Genomic DNA, 15532 nt, shown 5'->3' with positions numbered 1-15532 from the left:
ATTCTCAGTGAATGTTTTTAAAATTTATAATTAAATTAAGTGTTGGAATGTATGTATTTAGAGCATTTCAAAAATATAAAAAAATAAAGAAAAAGGAATACAAAAAAAGTAAAGGACCCTCCTAACTGGCGAATGTTTGCCAGGGGAGGTGGCAGATTCGATGGCTGTTTTAGTTGTGATGAAGTGAGGAGTGGTAGCATTTTCTTGAGAAGACATGGCAGTTTGTCCCCATGAAGGCAATTTTCCTCTAAAATCTGTCGTTGTTTGATGTCGTTTCACAAGTAAGCAAAGATGGTTCGCCTGCCACCCCCCTTATAGCGAATGTTCGCCAGGTACAAATACCGAAAGTAAAACTAAAACAAGAGGTAAAAATGAAAAAGGCTACTTAGCCGGCCCAATGATAGCGACCCGAGGCGCCCCTGAGGTAATACTCCCTCCGTTTCTTTTTACTCCGCATATAATATTTGGTCAAAGTCAAACTGCACAAAGTTTGACCAAATTTATATAAAAAAATATAAACATCTACAATACTAAAACTATATAGTATGAACATACGTTTCATGGTGCATCTGATAATATTGATTTCATATTGTAAATGTTTATATTTTTTAATATAAAGTTAGTCAAATTCTATAAAATTTGACTTTGATCAAACCTTATATGCGGACTAAAAAGAAACGGAGGGAGTACCTCCTTCGGTCATGCTAGAAGTGAGGCAAAACGCTGGGACCGACTATGCAGGGACCAACAAGTTAATGAGCGCTTCTTCGGAAGCCTCGCATCGATCAACGTCATTTGGCACGCTCTCAGCTATTCGCCACGTGTCGCTTTCTGGACGCTTCTTTCGGATTTTATTTTTTTTATTTTTTCGCACGCGTTTTTGGTTTTTCAAACGGTTTTTACGGGTTTTTTATGGGTTTATTCGATGTTTTGGTTTTTCCCCAGTCTTCTTTAGCTTTTCGATCTAAAAAATTCAAAAAAAAAAATTTGCGTGAAAAAATGCATTTTTTTGTGGAAGTCATGGTTTTTTTCCGCGAGAGGCACGTTTGTGCTTTAGCGAGAGTCACTGTCGTGCCTTCCGGAAATGGAAAAAAGAACGTGTTTTATGTATTTTTTTTCTTTCACGAGAGTCACAGTTTTGCTTCCGCGAGAGGCACGGTTGTGCTTTCGCGAGAGTCATGGTCGTGCCTCTCGGAAAGGGAAAAACAAAACGCGTTTTCTGTCTTTTTTTCTTTCGCGAGAGTTACGGTTTTGCTTCCGCGAGAGGCACGTTGTGCTTTCGCGAGAGTCACGGCCGTGCCTCTCAGAAAGGGGAAATGAATACACGTTTTCTGTTTTTTCTTTCGTGTGAGTCACGGTTTTGCTTCCGCGAGATGCACGGTTATACTTTCACGAAAGTCACGGCCGTGCCTCTCGGAAACAAAAAAGAAACATGTTTTCTGTTTTTTTTCCTTCCACAAGAGTCACGGTTTTGACTCAACAAGAGGCACGGGTGTGCCTCTTTCGGAGAGGGAAAAACCGTGCTCCCGGTTCGATTTTTTCGTCTGGTTTTTTCATCTGTTTTTTTGTGAAAAAAATTCGTCAAAACCTATCAACATGAGATCTAGTTTTTAAGATCTCGACGCGAGGAATCGAATAATGAAAACGGTTCGAGATTTAGACGCACGGTTTAAAAGATAAAGCGTTTTGAATAAACAAATCTACGAAAAAAAGGAAAACACTCAGGTTGCGACAAGTGGCGCAGCGCGTCACTTGTCGCGACATGGAAAAGTTGAGTGTTTTTTGCAACGAGTACTCCTTAACTAGTGATTTTGGACTATCTATCACCAGTTGCGAGGCCGAAGGAGGTTCTGCCTCAAGGGCACCTTCTGGTCCATAATACTGGGCCAGCTCAAGTAGCTGCATGAAGGTTAGTTTTTTTATTTATTTATTTTCTTTTGTTAGTATTTTCAAAATAAATATTCTGAAATATTATAAATACATATATTTCAAAAAATATTTTAATTTTAAAAATCATATTTTTGTAAAAGTTAATGCAGTGTAAAAAATTAATAAATTGAACAAATGTTCGTGGAATATAAACACGTTCCTGTAATTCAAAAACTATTTTGGACCATTCAAAAAATGTATGTATAAAACCAATAAAAAACAAGAGAGAAGAAAACGTTGAGCCACAGATGTTATAGTACTGGGCTGGCCCACTAGCTCGTGCCCAGAGGCGAGAGCGAGTTACGTCTCGGTACTGGCAAATTATAGCCCTAGCCTAAAGAGTTGCCGCACGTACATGTTGTATTTTTTTCCTACAAAAGACAGAGCTCACTAAGGCATAGGCACATTACAGTATCATAGGTCTTGACTTTCGTGTTGGATAATTAGGCAAAAAAATGGGGGGATAATTGGGCAATTTCATGATTAATTCTAGAATATAAATCATGATTAAACCAACAATTAGCAAGTAAATGTGGAACATACTAAATGCAGTAAAGAACATGAACAATAGCAAATACAGTACACATGCAACAACACCATAAACAGAGATTGGGTCAGATCATGGCGCAAGTACTGGTAGTTTGAAATTGAAGTAGCCGAGGCGATGTTGTCGACGACGATGTTGGTAAAAAACCGATCAAACTAGATGTCGTTGGACGTGACGGTACGCAACGCTGCCTGACTTGCAAGGTAGACGATGCATGGTGACGAATGTGAGCAGTAGCGTGTAGGGCTTCCTAAAAATCTAATTTGCCCTCTCCCTATGCAGGATCACAAGAGCGAGCGCTTCCAAAGACATTCGCTCATCTGCAAGACCGGCCAGGCAAGACGAACAGGTATTCTCTGTCTCTTCTCGTACCAATCACTAAGAGTTGTGAGAAAATTCAAAAGTCCCTTTCTACACCCGAGCTCAAATGAGCTCGGGATAAACTCTAACTCAAAAAATATTTAAAAAATGTTCAAAAAATCTAAAATAAATATGGGAAACTTTGACAAATGTTTTAAGAGCTTGTAAAATTTCATCACGAAATCACATTTGTGAAAGTACTGGCAAAAAAATCGATAATGTTTTTTGCCACAACTTTCACAAATATGATTTCATGATGAAACTTTGCAAGCTCTTAGAACATTTGTCGAAGTTTGCCATAAAAACAGTTTTTTTAATATTTTTTAAATATATGTTTTATTCACCCAAGCTCATTTGAGCTCGGGTGCAAAAACTTCACGTCCGAGAAAACTCCACTATATGAAGTGATCTCAGACCACCTTCACTAGTAATATTAGGAAAAAAATACACTTCAACTTGCCATTTATTGACGGGTCTTTGAGTTTTTTTTTTGTATTTATGTACTGAGCCAAATCCAAATATAGCTTATCTTCCAGATGAAAACAAGTTCGTAGTAACAAGTGCCGTTGAGCTCCTAGTTTTTTTTTTTGCGAGAAAACCTCCGAACTATTCATTTTCAATCATAACAGTACAATAATAAAAACTACAACCAGATTCATAGACCACCTAACAATGACTATAAGCACTGAAGCGAGCCGAAGGCACGTCGCCGTCATCTCCCCTCCATCATCGGAGTAGCGCACAACTTGTTGTAGTAGGCAGCCGGAAAGTCGTCATGCTAAGGCCTCATAGGACCAGCGCACTAGAACAGCAACCGTCGTCGATGAAGAATAACGTAGATCGGAAGGATCCAACCCACCAACATATGAACGTAGACGAACAACGACGAGATCCGTATAAATCCACCAAAGATAGATCCGTCGAAGACACACCTCTACACGTCCACCAACTTGACTGTTGGTGCCAGACTAGAATGGAAGGCACAAGCGAAAAACAAGATGAACGAGTAATAAGAGACACATTTGGTAGGCTGCATACAACCCAACTAAGCCCGCGCGGGATGTTTTTGGGCCGTTTGGTTGCCTGCAAGCTGCCTGACTCATATCGACACAAAACTTAAAGCACTACAGAGCCTGGCTCACTGGGAACGCTTGAATCGGGCGTTTCTAGCAAACCAGGCGGAGTGAAGCGGAAAACGAAGACGTGGTGTAGGGCGCGGTGCAAGAGGGATGCGGTCGGAGATGGCAGGAGGGGAAAATAGGCCGAGGAGGGATGGCATGAAATATACCCTCACCGCCCCATTTATTCGCTCACCCCTAGCTGTAGGACCAACCCTCCTCTGTTATTGGCACCGACGACGACGGTGACTTAGATCTGCAGCTGTGACACTCCCCTACAGTGGCAAGTGGCGGCATCATCACTCCCTGCAGCGGCAGCTGCTTCTCCCTTTCTTCTTCGACTCCGTCCGGCCATCCTCGTCTCCGCCATGTCTCCCCTGACCCCGAAGCTGGTAAGCAACCCTCTCCTCCTCCTCTTTTATGTGTTAGGTCCTTCGATAGGACCGTTAAGGTTCGATATCGCCATCACTGACCGCATCATGGATGTCGCTTAGGTTGTGGATGAACGAAGAAAGCTTCTAGTTTAGGCAGCATCGCTGGTAGCTGTGGTTCAGGCCTGGATCATGTTGGTCCATAACAGAGATGTCCGTCGGAATGCGAAACCTCTCATCCGGTATGGTTCGATGTTAATCCGGGATCAGGAGAGGATAGCAAATCTGAACTACATCTACAACTGCAACGACACAGAGGCTCCGTGGATGCTTCGAATGAGAAGATCACATTTCGCCAGGCTTGTGCAGACGTTTAGAAGCAGGAGGCTGCTAGAAGATAGCATCCACATCACTATGGAAGAGCAAGTGGCAGTGTTCCTTCATGTTGTTGGTCATAACCAGAGGTTTAGGGTTATACATAACACCTTTAGGAGATCAATGGAGAACATCTCCAGGTACTTCGAGAAAGTGTTGTATGCTGTTGGGGAGCTCATAGGAGAGATGATCGGGTCACCAACCGACTGGACTCCTATCAAGAATCGCACAAGCCCAAGATGGTATCCATATTTCAAGGTGAGCACTGACAGTATGTAGTTCATGCCTTGATATGTTGTTATTGTTCTTCTGTAGCCATACTTCAGGGTGAGCACTGACAGCATATTGTAATGCCATTTCAGGATTGCATTGGAGCAATAGATGGTACTCATGTCACTGCCAAAGTGCCGAGGTCACAAGTTGCAGCATATAACTAGAGGGAGGAAGCACTACACAAGTCAGAATGTGCTAGCTATTGTTGAGTTTGATCTGAAGTTCACATATGTGCTGGCTGGCTGGGAAGGATCATCACATGATGCTAACATTCTCAGTGGCAGCATGAGTCGCCATGATGGCATCAACATTCCCTATGGCAAGTTCTACCTAGGAGATGATGTCTATGCATGTCGGCTAGGTGTTCTTCCACCCTTCAGGAAAACCAGGTACCATCTGAACGAGTTCTCTGGTAGAAACTGTCCTAGGACTCCACAGGAGCTGTTCAATCTCAGACACTTCAGCCTTAGAGTAACAGTTGAGAGGGCATTTGGAGCTCTGAAGAATAGGTTAAGATCCTGGATCGAAAGCCATTCCATCCTTACCCTACCCAGGCTAAGCTTGTTATTGCATGTTGCATTCTGCATAATTGAATCCTGCAATGGGGTGTTGATGAACTTGTGCTGTAGGAGGAAGATTTGACTCCTGATGAGGTGTTCAGCTCCGGCCATGGTGTGGAGGTGTTCGACAACGAAGCATGGAAGAACAAAAGGTTGGAGTGGACTCAGAAAATGTGGGATAACAGAGGTCAAAAAAGCATCTGAAGCTGAAGAACAAGAGGAAGAAGAGAGAGGCAACAACAGAAGCGAAGAAGTGGAAGCAACACATCAACAACAAAGAAAGAGGAATATGGAGAGGGTGAACTTCCACCTAATTAGCATCATTGAACTTTCCCTATTCAGTCATGTTGGCTCTTAATAATTTCTATTGTCATTTGCTAATAGCTAGGATAAACTGTCATTTGTTTCCTAGTTAAGATAAGACAATGATCAGTAGGGTAAGGTCATCACTAGTGAGAAGTGGTGATCATATTTTTAACCGTTTGTAACCAAATAACATGTTGTTTGTCTAACAACAACGACGCAGACAACCAAACAGTATGTTGACTGGTTACTTCCCTCGTGCATAAAGCCTAATACAATGCAGGCAACCAAACTACATACAGATGTTGGTTTTAGCCTGCATTTGCCCTACCAGTCCTAACTCAGACAAATATGCAAAATGTCATGTGAACCAAACGCGTCCAAGGTGCTTCGACCTTCTAACATTTCGTTCAGCGTCGTGCCATGAATCCGGGTAGTTGCACACTTGCATTGCCATCGATAGTTGAGATGCAGAGTCGCCAAAGTCGTCGGCTACAACTCGAAAGGAGGAGAAGCGGTCTCTTTTCAAAGCATGATCCCTCCGATTCATATTTAGTACACAAGGACAATAAGCAAGTAATTAATTGCAGCGTTGCTTGCTCTCCTCTAAAGATTAAACGAGAAATCTTTACTGCAAACGTAGAGCGGTATTGCAGTAAACAAGCTTTGCTGATCCTCTACAAGTAAAGTAACACAAGAATACAAGGCCCTCCTTTAGAGGTAGAGAGTACAAGAGATACACATGTTACATTTTGGAAAAAAAATCAAAATCATGAAATGTAGCACCGCAGATGCATGGTCTGCATGCATTGTTCTGATGCAGAGGTCGGAGGTATATATTTTTTTGTGAAAAAAAAAAGCATGGTTGACAGCGCGCGTTACACCTGTTCGTGTCCTGTAGGCGGCGTGTGCGGTCCATAGCCATGGGCAGGAGGAGGAGATGCAGGGGGAAACTGCTGGTTCGGCGCGTGCGCACCGTAGCCATGAGCGGCAGGAGGAGGAGGGTACTGCTGGTTCTGCGCGTGCACCCCGTAGCCTTGCGCCGGAGGAGGTGGGAACTGCTGCTGCTGCTGGTTGGATCCATAGCCTTGTGCCGGAGGAGGGGGGTAGTGCGGGTTCGGCGCCTGGCTGTATGGAGCAGAAGCGGCAGGAGGGAACTGCGCGTTCGGCGCTTGGCCGTACCCCGGCTGTCCCTGAGGCGGCGGCGAGTACTGCGGGTAGCTCGGCGGCGCCTGCCCGTACCCCTGCCCCTGTGGAGAAGCCTGCTGCGGGAACTGCGGCTGCCCCATCGCGATCCCGGCGCCGCCCGCCGGCATCTGCTCGCCTGCCTTGGGCACGGCAGAGGTGGCGGCGGCGGCGGCAGGCTGCTTGCGGAGCATGATGTAGGAGGTGACCCCGAGGGCCGTGGCGACCAGCGTGAGCACGGCGCCGCCGGCGAAGATGCCGTCCTTAAGGACGTAGCAATACCCGTACACTGACGAGTACCGCGTCCCGGTGGAGTTCCACGCAGCGCCCTCCGCCAGCAGCCCGAACGCGATCATCGCCGAGATCCTGCACGCATGCACGTTCTTAGTCAGCAGTGGTCCGGCTAGCGAGCGCTTGCTGATTTGTTCATTGATGGATGACTCACCATGAGAAGACGGCGCAGACGACGCCGATGATCCGGTTGGTCTCGGAGGGGATGGCGCGGGACTTGCAGCAGCCGCAGCAGCCGCCGACGACCGCGAAGACGATCTGGGCCACGATGAGGAAGATGGCGGCGCAGACCCCGAGCCCCAGCGCCGGGTTCTGCGGGTACAGGCACACCCCTCCACCCACGTACAAGTCCGAAATCTGCGACAGAGACAGACTGCATATCAACACGGAGAGATACACCAAGGATCCAAGTACGCAAGGATAGATCGATGGAGCTAGCCAGCTTACGGTGAGCTTCGTGCCTTCGGCTGAGAACCCCAGGATGGCACTCAGCACCCCGAGGGAGCCGACGACCGAGCACACGATGATCATCCTCTGATCCATTTTTCCCGGCCACCTTTCTCGAACGGATCTCGATCTCGTTCTGTGTTGTAGTCGACTGGCGTACATCCGCGTTTATATAGAAGAGCTCGGGCATGCGTATATGGTAAGGGCATGGTGACCGCCTGACGTGGTTCGATTGGTGCAAGCCTATGTCACCACGGAGGGGGAGACTTCTGCGGCGACCACCATCACTATGTTCTGGCCATGTTCCCCGTAATTCCTCCACGATTGATTAATCCATTTCAACGTTAGAGCAACTCTGTATCAGATTCCCTGGAACGGCACCCTCAAAGACAGTTTTGAAGCCGCACTGCATATAATTTCTTTTTGGAGGTTGCAAATGCGGTGCGCAAAGTCAGATTCCACAAACCTGAACATTTACAATTTTTTCACCCCTATTTCTTCTATGTATGTGCACATAAACACTATTCTAACATCAATTTCGCATCAATATAATTCAGTTGTTTGTTTACTTTTGAACATTAAAATCCAACAACTTTTTAAATCAACGAGTTCAAATTAAAACAAAGAATGAAGTCTGATTACAACAAGCCATGGACAGGGGTACGAGGGAAACTCATCTCTCTCTTGAAACCTATCTAGGGTTAGGCCGCCGCCGTCGTCTCCCTGCCACCGTCAGATCACCGCCAGGCAACGGGTAGGGGGAGGATGGTGGCGGCGGGGCATCCCTCCACCGCGGTTCTAGGCGTGGTTGCGGCTGTTCTTGTGCGGGCGTCCGGGTGGTGAGACGTCGGCGGCGTTGGCTCGTGTGGAGGGTGGCTCATCTTTGGTGACTCTGGCCGGTGTGACGGCTGCCTCACCCGGTCGATCGGCGGGCTAGAAGGTGCCACATTCGTGACTGTGTCCAGAGGAGTAAGATCTGGCCCGTCGGTTGTGCCGGCGATGAGGTTGGCGGTTCCTACGTGGTGGTGGTGCACTCACCGCTCAGGAAGTGTTTGTGCCGGTGGGTTTGCGGGCTGGTGGTGTTTGTAGGTCTTCCCACATTCGTTTGGTAGCGTGGGGTGTGGAGGAAAATTTGCTCGGGCAAAAGTCGACGGTGCGGTGTCTGCAAACGTTGCTTTCCTCCTAGGGGTCGTCGTGGGGCTCTTCAACCTCCTTAGCTCTCGGGTCACATCTTTGGGTCAAGGCCTAGACCTTGACGTGCAAGGTCAAAGGACAACATCGATCTCGCATTGCTTTCCCCCCTAAGGGTGTCGTCTTGAAGTTTATGTTATCCTGGGTGCTTTCCCGAGACTGGACTTACTCGACATCGTTGTAGGAGAACATGCTACGCAACAAAAAAATGCTACATGATCACACCCAGAAACACTATGAAGATGACGGTAACGATCAAACTCACCGACGGTGCAGAGTAGCGGAAGCAGTGACGAGTCGGTGTAGCTTAATGATCCCGTCGATTCCCGCAGATAGGTTGCACCTCCCGGCTGCGAGAATTGTTCTCCGAGACGAGAGTCGAAGTAGAAAACCCCTCCGAGGTATCCACGCCTTCCGTAGTAGTAGTCCAACAAAGCTTCGATGTCCAGGAAGAAGAACTGCGAGAAAACTAGAGAGAGAGAGAGAGAGAGAGAGAGAGAGAGAGAGAGATCCTAGTGGTTCTTCTCGTCTAGTTACGAGTCTGATTCTCTTAGACAAGTTAGACCAAAGATTAGAGACCGTCTAATTAGGAGCCTAAACACGTAGGTCAATTAGACCTGAAGAGTGTTGAGTTATGCAGGAGAGAGACCCTTTGATTTGATGTTTCTCAAGAGGGAGGTCTTCCAACATATATATAAGTGCGAAAAGGAGGAGGGACCCCCCCCCCCCCAGGAGGGGGAATCCTTCTCCTCCTCCACTTGGTGGAAAAGGGAAGGATTCCTTCCCCTTCCCCATTCGGCCTAGGGCCCGCCATAAGGCATGGCGCCCCATGTGGGCCCCCATAGGCCTACTAGGGGTCGTCATCTTATGACGGCCCTTCATAACTTTCTTTCACAAATAAAATTCGGAATCTTTCGGATGTTTCCGGAGCCCATTCTGATGACTACTAATCATGGCCCGCAAATAATGCCACTGGCAGAGCTTCAGCAAGGCCGAAAGGGCCGTGGCCCGCCCAGCATTTTTACATTTATACACTATTTTTTTTAATTCCTAGGCCTTGGAACATCAACCCGCGTGCTATTTAGTTCTATTTGGCCAATCCAGCCCGCCCAAAAATTGGCCTCAAGCACCGCCAGTTGCCACACATATTTTTAGTAATTGTCATGCTACATCAGAGGGGAATGTCACTTGTTCAAAGTGCTCAAAAAAAAGTTATTGGATTCGACGTTTGCCTCTTTCGCTCGGGAGGGTGAATGAAACAAATGATGCGCTCATGCAGACGGACGACTGTCACCGCGTTGAGGTTCGCACGTGAAATCAGACACACCATAGAGCGTTCGTAGCAGAAACCACCAAAAAAAAAACGATAGCAAAGCAAGCATTAGTTTTAGCGTTGCTGACCCCGGTCGTGAAACCGTCTTTTCAACATGATGACTTGAGATCTAAACTGAAAACACGATGGCAAAGCAAGCATTAGTTTTAGCATTGCTGACTCTGAAGATCATAGGACAGATCTCAATTGCAAACGTAAAGCAGCAAACAAGCATGACTGATCCGCTAAAAGTAACTGAAGAATATAGGGCCTCCGGTGAGGTCGAGCGAGACACGCGTTACATCCACAAAACGGTAGAAATCACGGAGTATATCACGATCGAGATGCATGGTTTGATCGAACGGCGCGCGTCACACCTGTTCGTGTCCTTTAGGAGGAGGGTACTGCCCGTAGCCTCGTCCAGGAGGCGGGGGTAGCTGCTGCTGCTGCTGCTGGTTGGCTGCGTGCGCTCCATAGCCTTGTCCTTGTGCCGGAGGAGGGGCGTAGTGAGGGTTCGGCGCTTGGCCGTACCCCTGCCCCTGCGGAGGCTGCTGCTGGAACTGCGGCTGCCCCATGCTGATCCCGGCGGCGCCCGCCGGCATCTGCTCGCCTTCCTTGGGCGCGGCGGTGGCCGGCTGCCCGCGGAGCATGACGTAGGAGGTGAGCCCGAGGGCCGTGGCGACGAGCGTGAGCACGGCGCCGCCGGCGAAGATGCCGTCCTTGAGGACGTAGCACAGCCCGAACGGCGACGGGTCCCGCGTCCCGGTGGTGTTCCACGCCGCGCCCGTCACCAGCAGCGAGAACGCGATTATCGCCATGATCCTGCATGCATGCATGTTTTAGTCAGCAAGTAGTGGCCCGGCTAGCGAGCGCTTGCTGATTTATCCACCGAGGATCGACCACTCACCATGAGAAGACGGCGCAGACGACGCCGATGATCCGGTTGCTCTCGGAGGGGATGGCGCGGGACCTGCAGCAGCCGCAGCAGCCGCCGACGACCGCGAAGGCGATCTGGGCCACGATGAGGAAGATGGCGGCGCAGACCCCGAGCCCGAGCGCGGGGTTCTGCGGGTACAGGCACACCCCTCCATCCACATACAAGTCCGAAACCTGCAAGATATGCATCAACAGAGTAAGTAAGACGAACACACGTGTACATGTAGTACATCAGTAGCAAGGATAGATGAACGTAGTGAGTGTGGTAGCTTACGGTGAGCTTGGTGCCCTCGGCTGAGAACCCCAGGATGGCACTCAGCACCCCGAGGGAGCCGACGACCGAGCACACGATGATCGTCTTCTGATCCATTTTCATGGCCAATGCTCTCGATGGAACCTCGACCTCTTTTGGGTTGCGGTCGACTGGCGTGCACCCGTGGTTTATATAGAGGGAGCCCGGGCCGGGCGTGCATACATGTCACCGGCGCCGACGCGCGTAGTTCGGTTGGTGCAAGCCTATGTCAAGGAAGGGCGAAACTTCTACGACCATCGCCATCACCTACGTTCTGCCCAAGTTCCGCGTAATTCCTCCATCATTACGTTTTTTTACGTACGTGGGCGTAATCAAGAAAGTTACTACTGTCCTTAATTAGGAAGTTGACATGGTAGACAGCTTCGCCTTCGCGACTTATATCCATGGTTCTGCCGGCGCGGTAACTAGTACAGATAGCCATCTTATTGTTCTACTGTACATAAGTGATAGAGAATTGCGTCCGAATTGTTTCACACTGCGTCCACAGCGATGGATCTCTAGCATGCTAATTCCGTACGGTGCGGCCGAAATATCTCTTGGTTTTATCGTACCTTCCATCCACGAGTGGGCCATCCAGACACTGGGGACCAATGGGTTTCGGCCCCGACGACTTTTGACCCCACAAATGGCCAGTCGATCATTTTGTTCTGTCTTGCAATGGCGTGCCGTGCTCGTTTTGGTTCCTGCGCTCCCATTCGACCGGGGTTTGCCTAAGTCTCAATTGACTTCAATTTTGTTTTTTAAGTTGACTTAGCAAGTCCTTTTGTCTCTTGGTCTTCATTGTTTTTCGACGATTACTAGATCTCGTTTCTAGCGGTGAATGGTTATCGCAGTCTTCAAAACATAGTATGGTGATGATGTTTGCAGGTTTGCCTCTCCGTATTGTTGGTTCTATGTAATTTTCAAGCTCCAACGGACGGTGTACTATCGAAGGAGAGAGAAGTCCAATATGATTTTTGATGTAATATTATTATCTTTCTCACACATTTTGTATCTTGTTATCTTTGCATTGGATTGATTAATTGTTATCCTTGATAATTATAGAGATGTCTTTTTTCAAACAAAAAATTCTGAAGTGTTTCATGACAAAGCATTCAGTAGTTTTCTTGCAGATGATGTATTCCTGACAAGTTTTTGCTACACCTACGATTAATTGTAGACTTACAATTACAAGATGAGGTGTTAACATCTGGTTGGACGGGAGGAGCCCACACAAAAATCAAGGGGGAGGGAATTAGTGGGAGGCCGTGGAGGGGAAGTCCGTAGGGGGTTTCGTAGGAGGTTGCCCGTAAGTACGTAATTTTCGATTCTTGACTACAATGTGCTTCACGATCATTTTTAACTCCCTTTTCGTTGGATAGTTAATGGGATTCTTTAGAACCTTTGAGAGAAGGTTGAGACACTAAGGGTGGGGCTAGAGTATGACTTCTAAAGGCCTTGGTGTAAATTTTCATATTTTAGTGGTCTTTGTTGTTCACTTTTTTAGGGACATCATCAAAAGCATAGCACGATGCTCCTATCATTTCATTAAGAAATGAAACCATCAAGTTGACCCAGTTTATACAGAAACTAGACCGAAAACCAAAATGACATGATTAATTAGGGGATAATCAAGCAAACACTGTGATGATGAACTCGAGCAAACCCTAACGAAAACTAGACTCGAGAACCAAACACAAACCAATGTCCGTGAGCCAAGGTGACCCATGGCAAGTGTGAAGAACCCCTTTGACAATGCCTTCGCGGAGAAAATGACGCTTGTGGGCATCAAGATCATCGGCACAGATCCCCCCTTGGGACAAAGCTTTTGTTGGAAATATGCCCTAGAGGCAATAATAAAAGCATTATTATTATATTTCCTTGTTCATGATAATTGTCTTTATTCATGCTATAATTGTGTTATCCGGAAATCGTAATACATGTGTGAATAACAGACACCAACATGTCCCTGGTGAGCCTCTAGTTGGCTAGCTCGTTGATCAACAGATAGTCATGGTTTCCTGGCTATGGACATTAGATGTCATTGATAACGAGATCACATCATTAGGAGAATGATGTGATGGACAAGACCCAATCCTAAACATAGCACAAGATCGTATAGTTCGTTTGCTAGAGTTTTACAATGTCAAGTATCTTTTCCTTAGACCATGAGATCGTGTAACTCCCGGATACCGTAGGAGTGCTTTGGGTATACCAAACGTCACAACGTAACTGGATGACTATAAAGGTAGACTACGGGTATCTCCGAAAGTGTCTGTTGGGTTGACACGGATCAAGACTGGGATTTGTCACTCCGTATGACGAGGAGGTATCACTGGGCCCACTCGGTAATGCATTATCATAATGAGCTCAAAGTGACCAAGTGTCTGGTCACGGGATCATGCATTACGGTACGAGTAAAGTGACTTGCCGATAACGAGATTGGACGAGGTATTGGGATACCGACGATCGAATCTCGGGCAAGTAACATATCGATTGACAAAGGGAATTGCGTACGGGGTTGATTGAATCCTCGACACCGTGGTTCATCCGATGAGATCATCGTGGAGCATGTGGGAGCCAACATGGGTATCCAGATCCCGCTGTTGGTTATTGACCGGAGAGTCGTCTCGGTCATGTCTGCTTGTCTCCCGAACCCGTAGGGTCTACACACTTAAGGTTCGGTGACGCTAGGGTTGTGAAGATATGAATATGCAGTAACCCGAATATTGTTCGGAGTCCCGGATGAGATCTCGGACGTCACGAGAGGTTCCGAAATGGTCCGGAGGTAAAGAATTATATATAGGAAGTGCTGTTTCGGCCATCGGGACAAGTTTCGGGGTCACCGGTATTGTACCGGGACCACCGGAAGGGTCCCGGGGGTCCACCGGGTGGGGCCACCTATCCCGGGGGGCCCCATGGGCTGAAGTGGGAGGGAACCCAGCCCATAGTGGGCTGAGGCGCCAACCCCCCTAGGGCCCATGCGGCTAGGGTTGAGGGGAAACCCTAGAAGGGGCGCCCCCTTGCCTTGGGGGGCAAGCCCCCCACCCTAGGCCGCCGCCCCCCCTAGTAGATGCCATCTACTAGGGCCGGCGCCCCCCCCCTTGGCACCCCTATATATAGTGAGGGAGAGGAGGGACTTCATACCTGAGCTTTGGCGCCTCCCTCTCTCCCCGTTACGTCTCTCTCTCGTAGTATAGGCGAAGCCCTGCTACTGTGACGCCCTGCATCCACCACCACGCCGTCGTGCTGCTGGATCTTCATCAACCTCTCCTCCCCCCTTGCTGGATCAAGAGGGAGGAGACGTCTCCCGTCCCGTACGTGTGTTGAACGCGGGGGTGCTGTCCGTTCGGCGCTTGGTCATCGGTGATTTGGATCACGTCGTGTACGACTACATCATCACCGTTCTTTGAACGCTTCCGCACGCGATCTACAAAGGTATGTAGATGCATCTGATGACTCGTTGCTAGATGAACTCCTAGATGGATCTTGGTGAAACGAGTAGGAAAATTTTTGTTTTCTGCAACGTTCCCAACAGTGGCATCATGAGCTAGGTCTATGCGTAGTTCTTCTTGCGCGAGTAGAACACAATATGTTGTGGGCGTAGATTTGTCAACTTTCTTGCCGCTACTAGTCTTTTCTTACTTCAACGGCATTGTGGGATGAAGCGGCCCGGACCAACCTTACACGTACGCTTACGTGAGACCGGTTCCACCGACTAACATGCACTGGTTGCATAAGGTGGCTGGCGGGTGTCTGTCTCTCCCACTTTAGTTGGAGCGGATTTGATGAACAGGGTCCTTATGAAGGGTAAATAGAAGTTGACAAATCACGTTGTGGCTTTAACGTAGGTAAGAAGACGTTCTTGCTAGAACCCTAATTCAGCCACGTAAAACCTGCAAACGTCAATTAGAGGACGTCTAACTTGTTTTTGCAGCAAGTGGTTTGTGATATGATATGGCCAAAGTTGTGATGAATGATGAATGATCTATATGTGATGTATGAGATGTTCATTCTATTGTAATAGGAATCACGACTTGCA

At 47.8% G+C, this 15532-nt stretch overlaps 2 protein-coding genes across 2 annotated transcripts; both read right to left on the bottom strand.

Annotated features, from left to right (window-relative positions):
• Nucleotides 1–6447: 6447 nt before the first annotated feature.
• On the bottom strand, nucleotides 6448–10305 carry LOC125519366 (uncharacterized). The gene is made up of 4 exons (XM_087525769.1): nucleotides 9216–10305; nucleotides 7760–8178; nucleotides 7467–7669; nucleotides 6448–7387 (listed from the first exon to the last, which is right to left on the bottom strand). The coding sequence occupies exons 2-4, from the start codon at nucleotides 7919–7921 to the stop codon at nucleotides 6715–6717; spliced, it is 1038 nt and encodes a 345-aa protein (XP_087381895.1). The 5' UTR covers nucleotides 7922–8178; nucleotides 9216–10305; the 3' UTR covers nucleotides 6448–6714.
• A 146-nt stretch (nucleotides 10306–10451) lies between these two features.
• On the bottom strand, nucleotides 10452–11629 carry LOC147991730 (protein DESIGUAL 2-like). The gene is made up of 3 exons (XM_087525770.1): nucleotides 11473–11629; nucleotides 11170–11372; nucleotides 10452–11084 (listed from the first exon to the last, which is right to left on the bottom strand). The coding sequence occupies exons 1-3, from the start codon at nucleotides 11572–11574 to the stop codon at nucleotides 10634–10636; spliced, it is 756 nt and encodes a 251-aa protein (XP_087381896.1). The 5' UTR covers nucleotides 11575–11629; the 3' UTR covers nucleotides 10452–10633.
• Nucleotides 11630–15532: the final 3903 nt, after the last annotated feature.

The sequence above is a fragment of the Triticum urartu genome, chromosome 1A (genome assembly GCF_056163025.1).
Source record: "Triticum urartu cultivar PI428250 chromosome 1A, HENAU_Tu73, whole genome shotgun sequence".
Lineage (NCBI taxonomy): Eukaryota > Viridiplantae > Streptophyta > Magnoliopsida > Poales > Poaceae > Triticum > Triticum urartu.
Note: the sequence above shows the minus strand (reverse complement) of the source record. Positions and strands in the feature narration are given on the sequence as shown.

Bases quoted from the DNA above. Each gene is read 5' to 3' on its own strand.
- LOC125519366 (XM_087525769.1), bottom strand. From the start codon at position 7,921: ATGTACGCCAGTCGACTACAACACAGAACGAGATCGAGATCCGTTCGA. The intron at 7,670-7,759 runs GTAAGCTGGCTA...TCTCTGTCGCAG, and splicing joins CCGAAGGCACGAAGCTCACC to ATTTCGGACTTGTACGTGGG. The intron at 7,388-7,466 runs GTGAGTCATCCA...GCATGCGTGCAG, and splicing joins GTCTGCGCCGTCTTCTCATG to GATCTCGGCGATGATCGCGT.
- LOC147991730 (XM_087525770.1), bottom strand. From the start codon at position 11,574: ATGAAAATGGATCAGAAGACGATCATCGTGTGCTCGGTCGTCGGCTCC. The intron at 11,373-11,472 runs GTAAGCTACCAC...CATATCTTGCAG, and splicing joins CCGAGGGCACCAAGCTCACC to GTTTCGGACTTGTATGTGGA. The intron at 11,085-11,169 runs GTGAGTGGTCGA...GCATGCATGCAG, and splicing joins GTCTGCGCCGTCTTCTCATG to GATCATGGCGATAATCGCGT.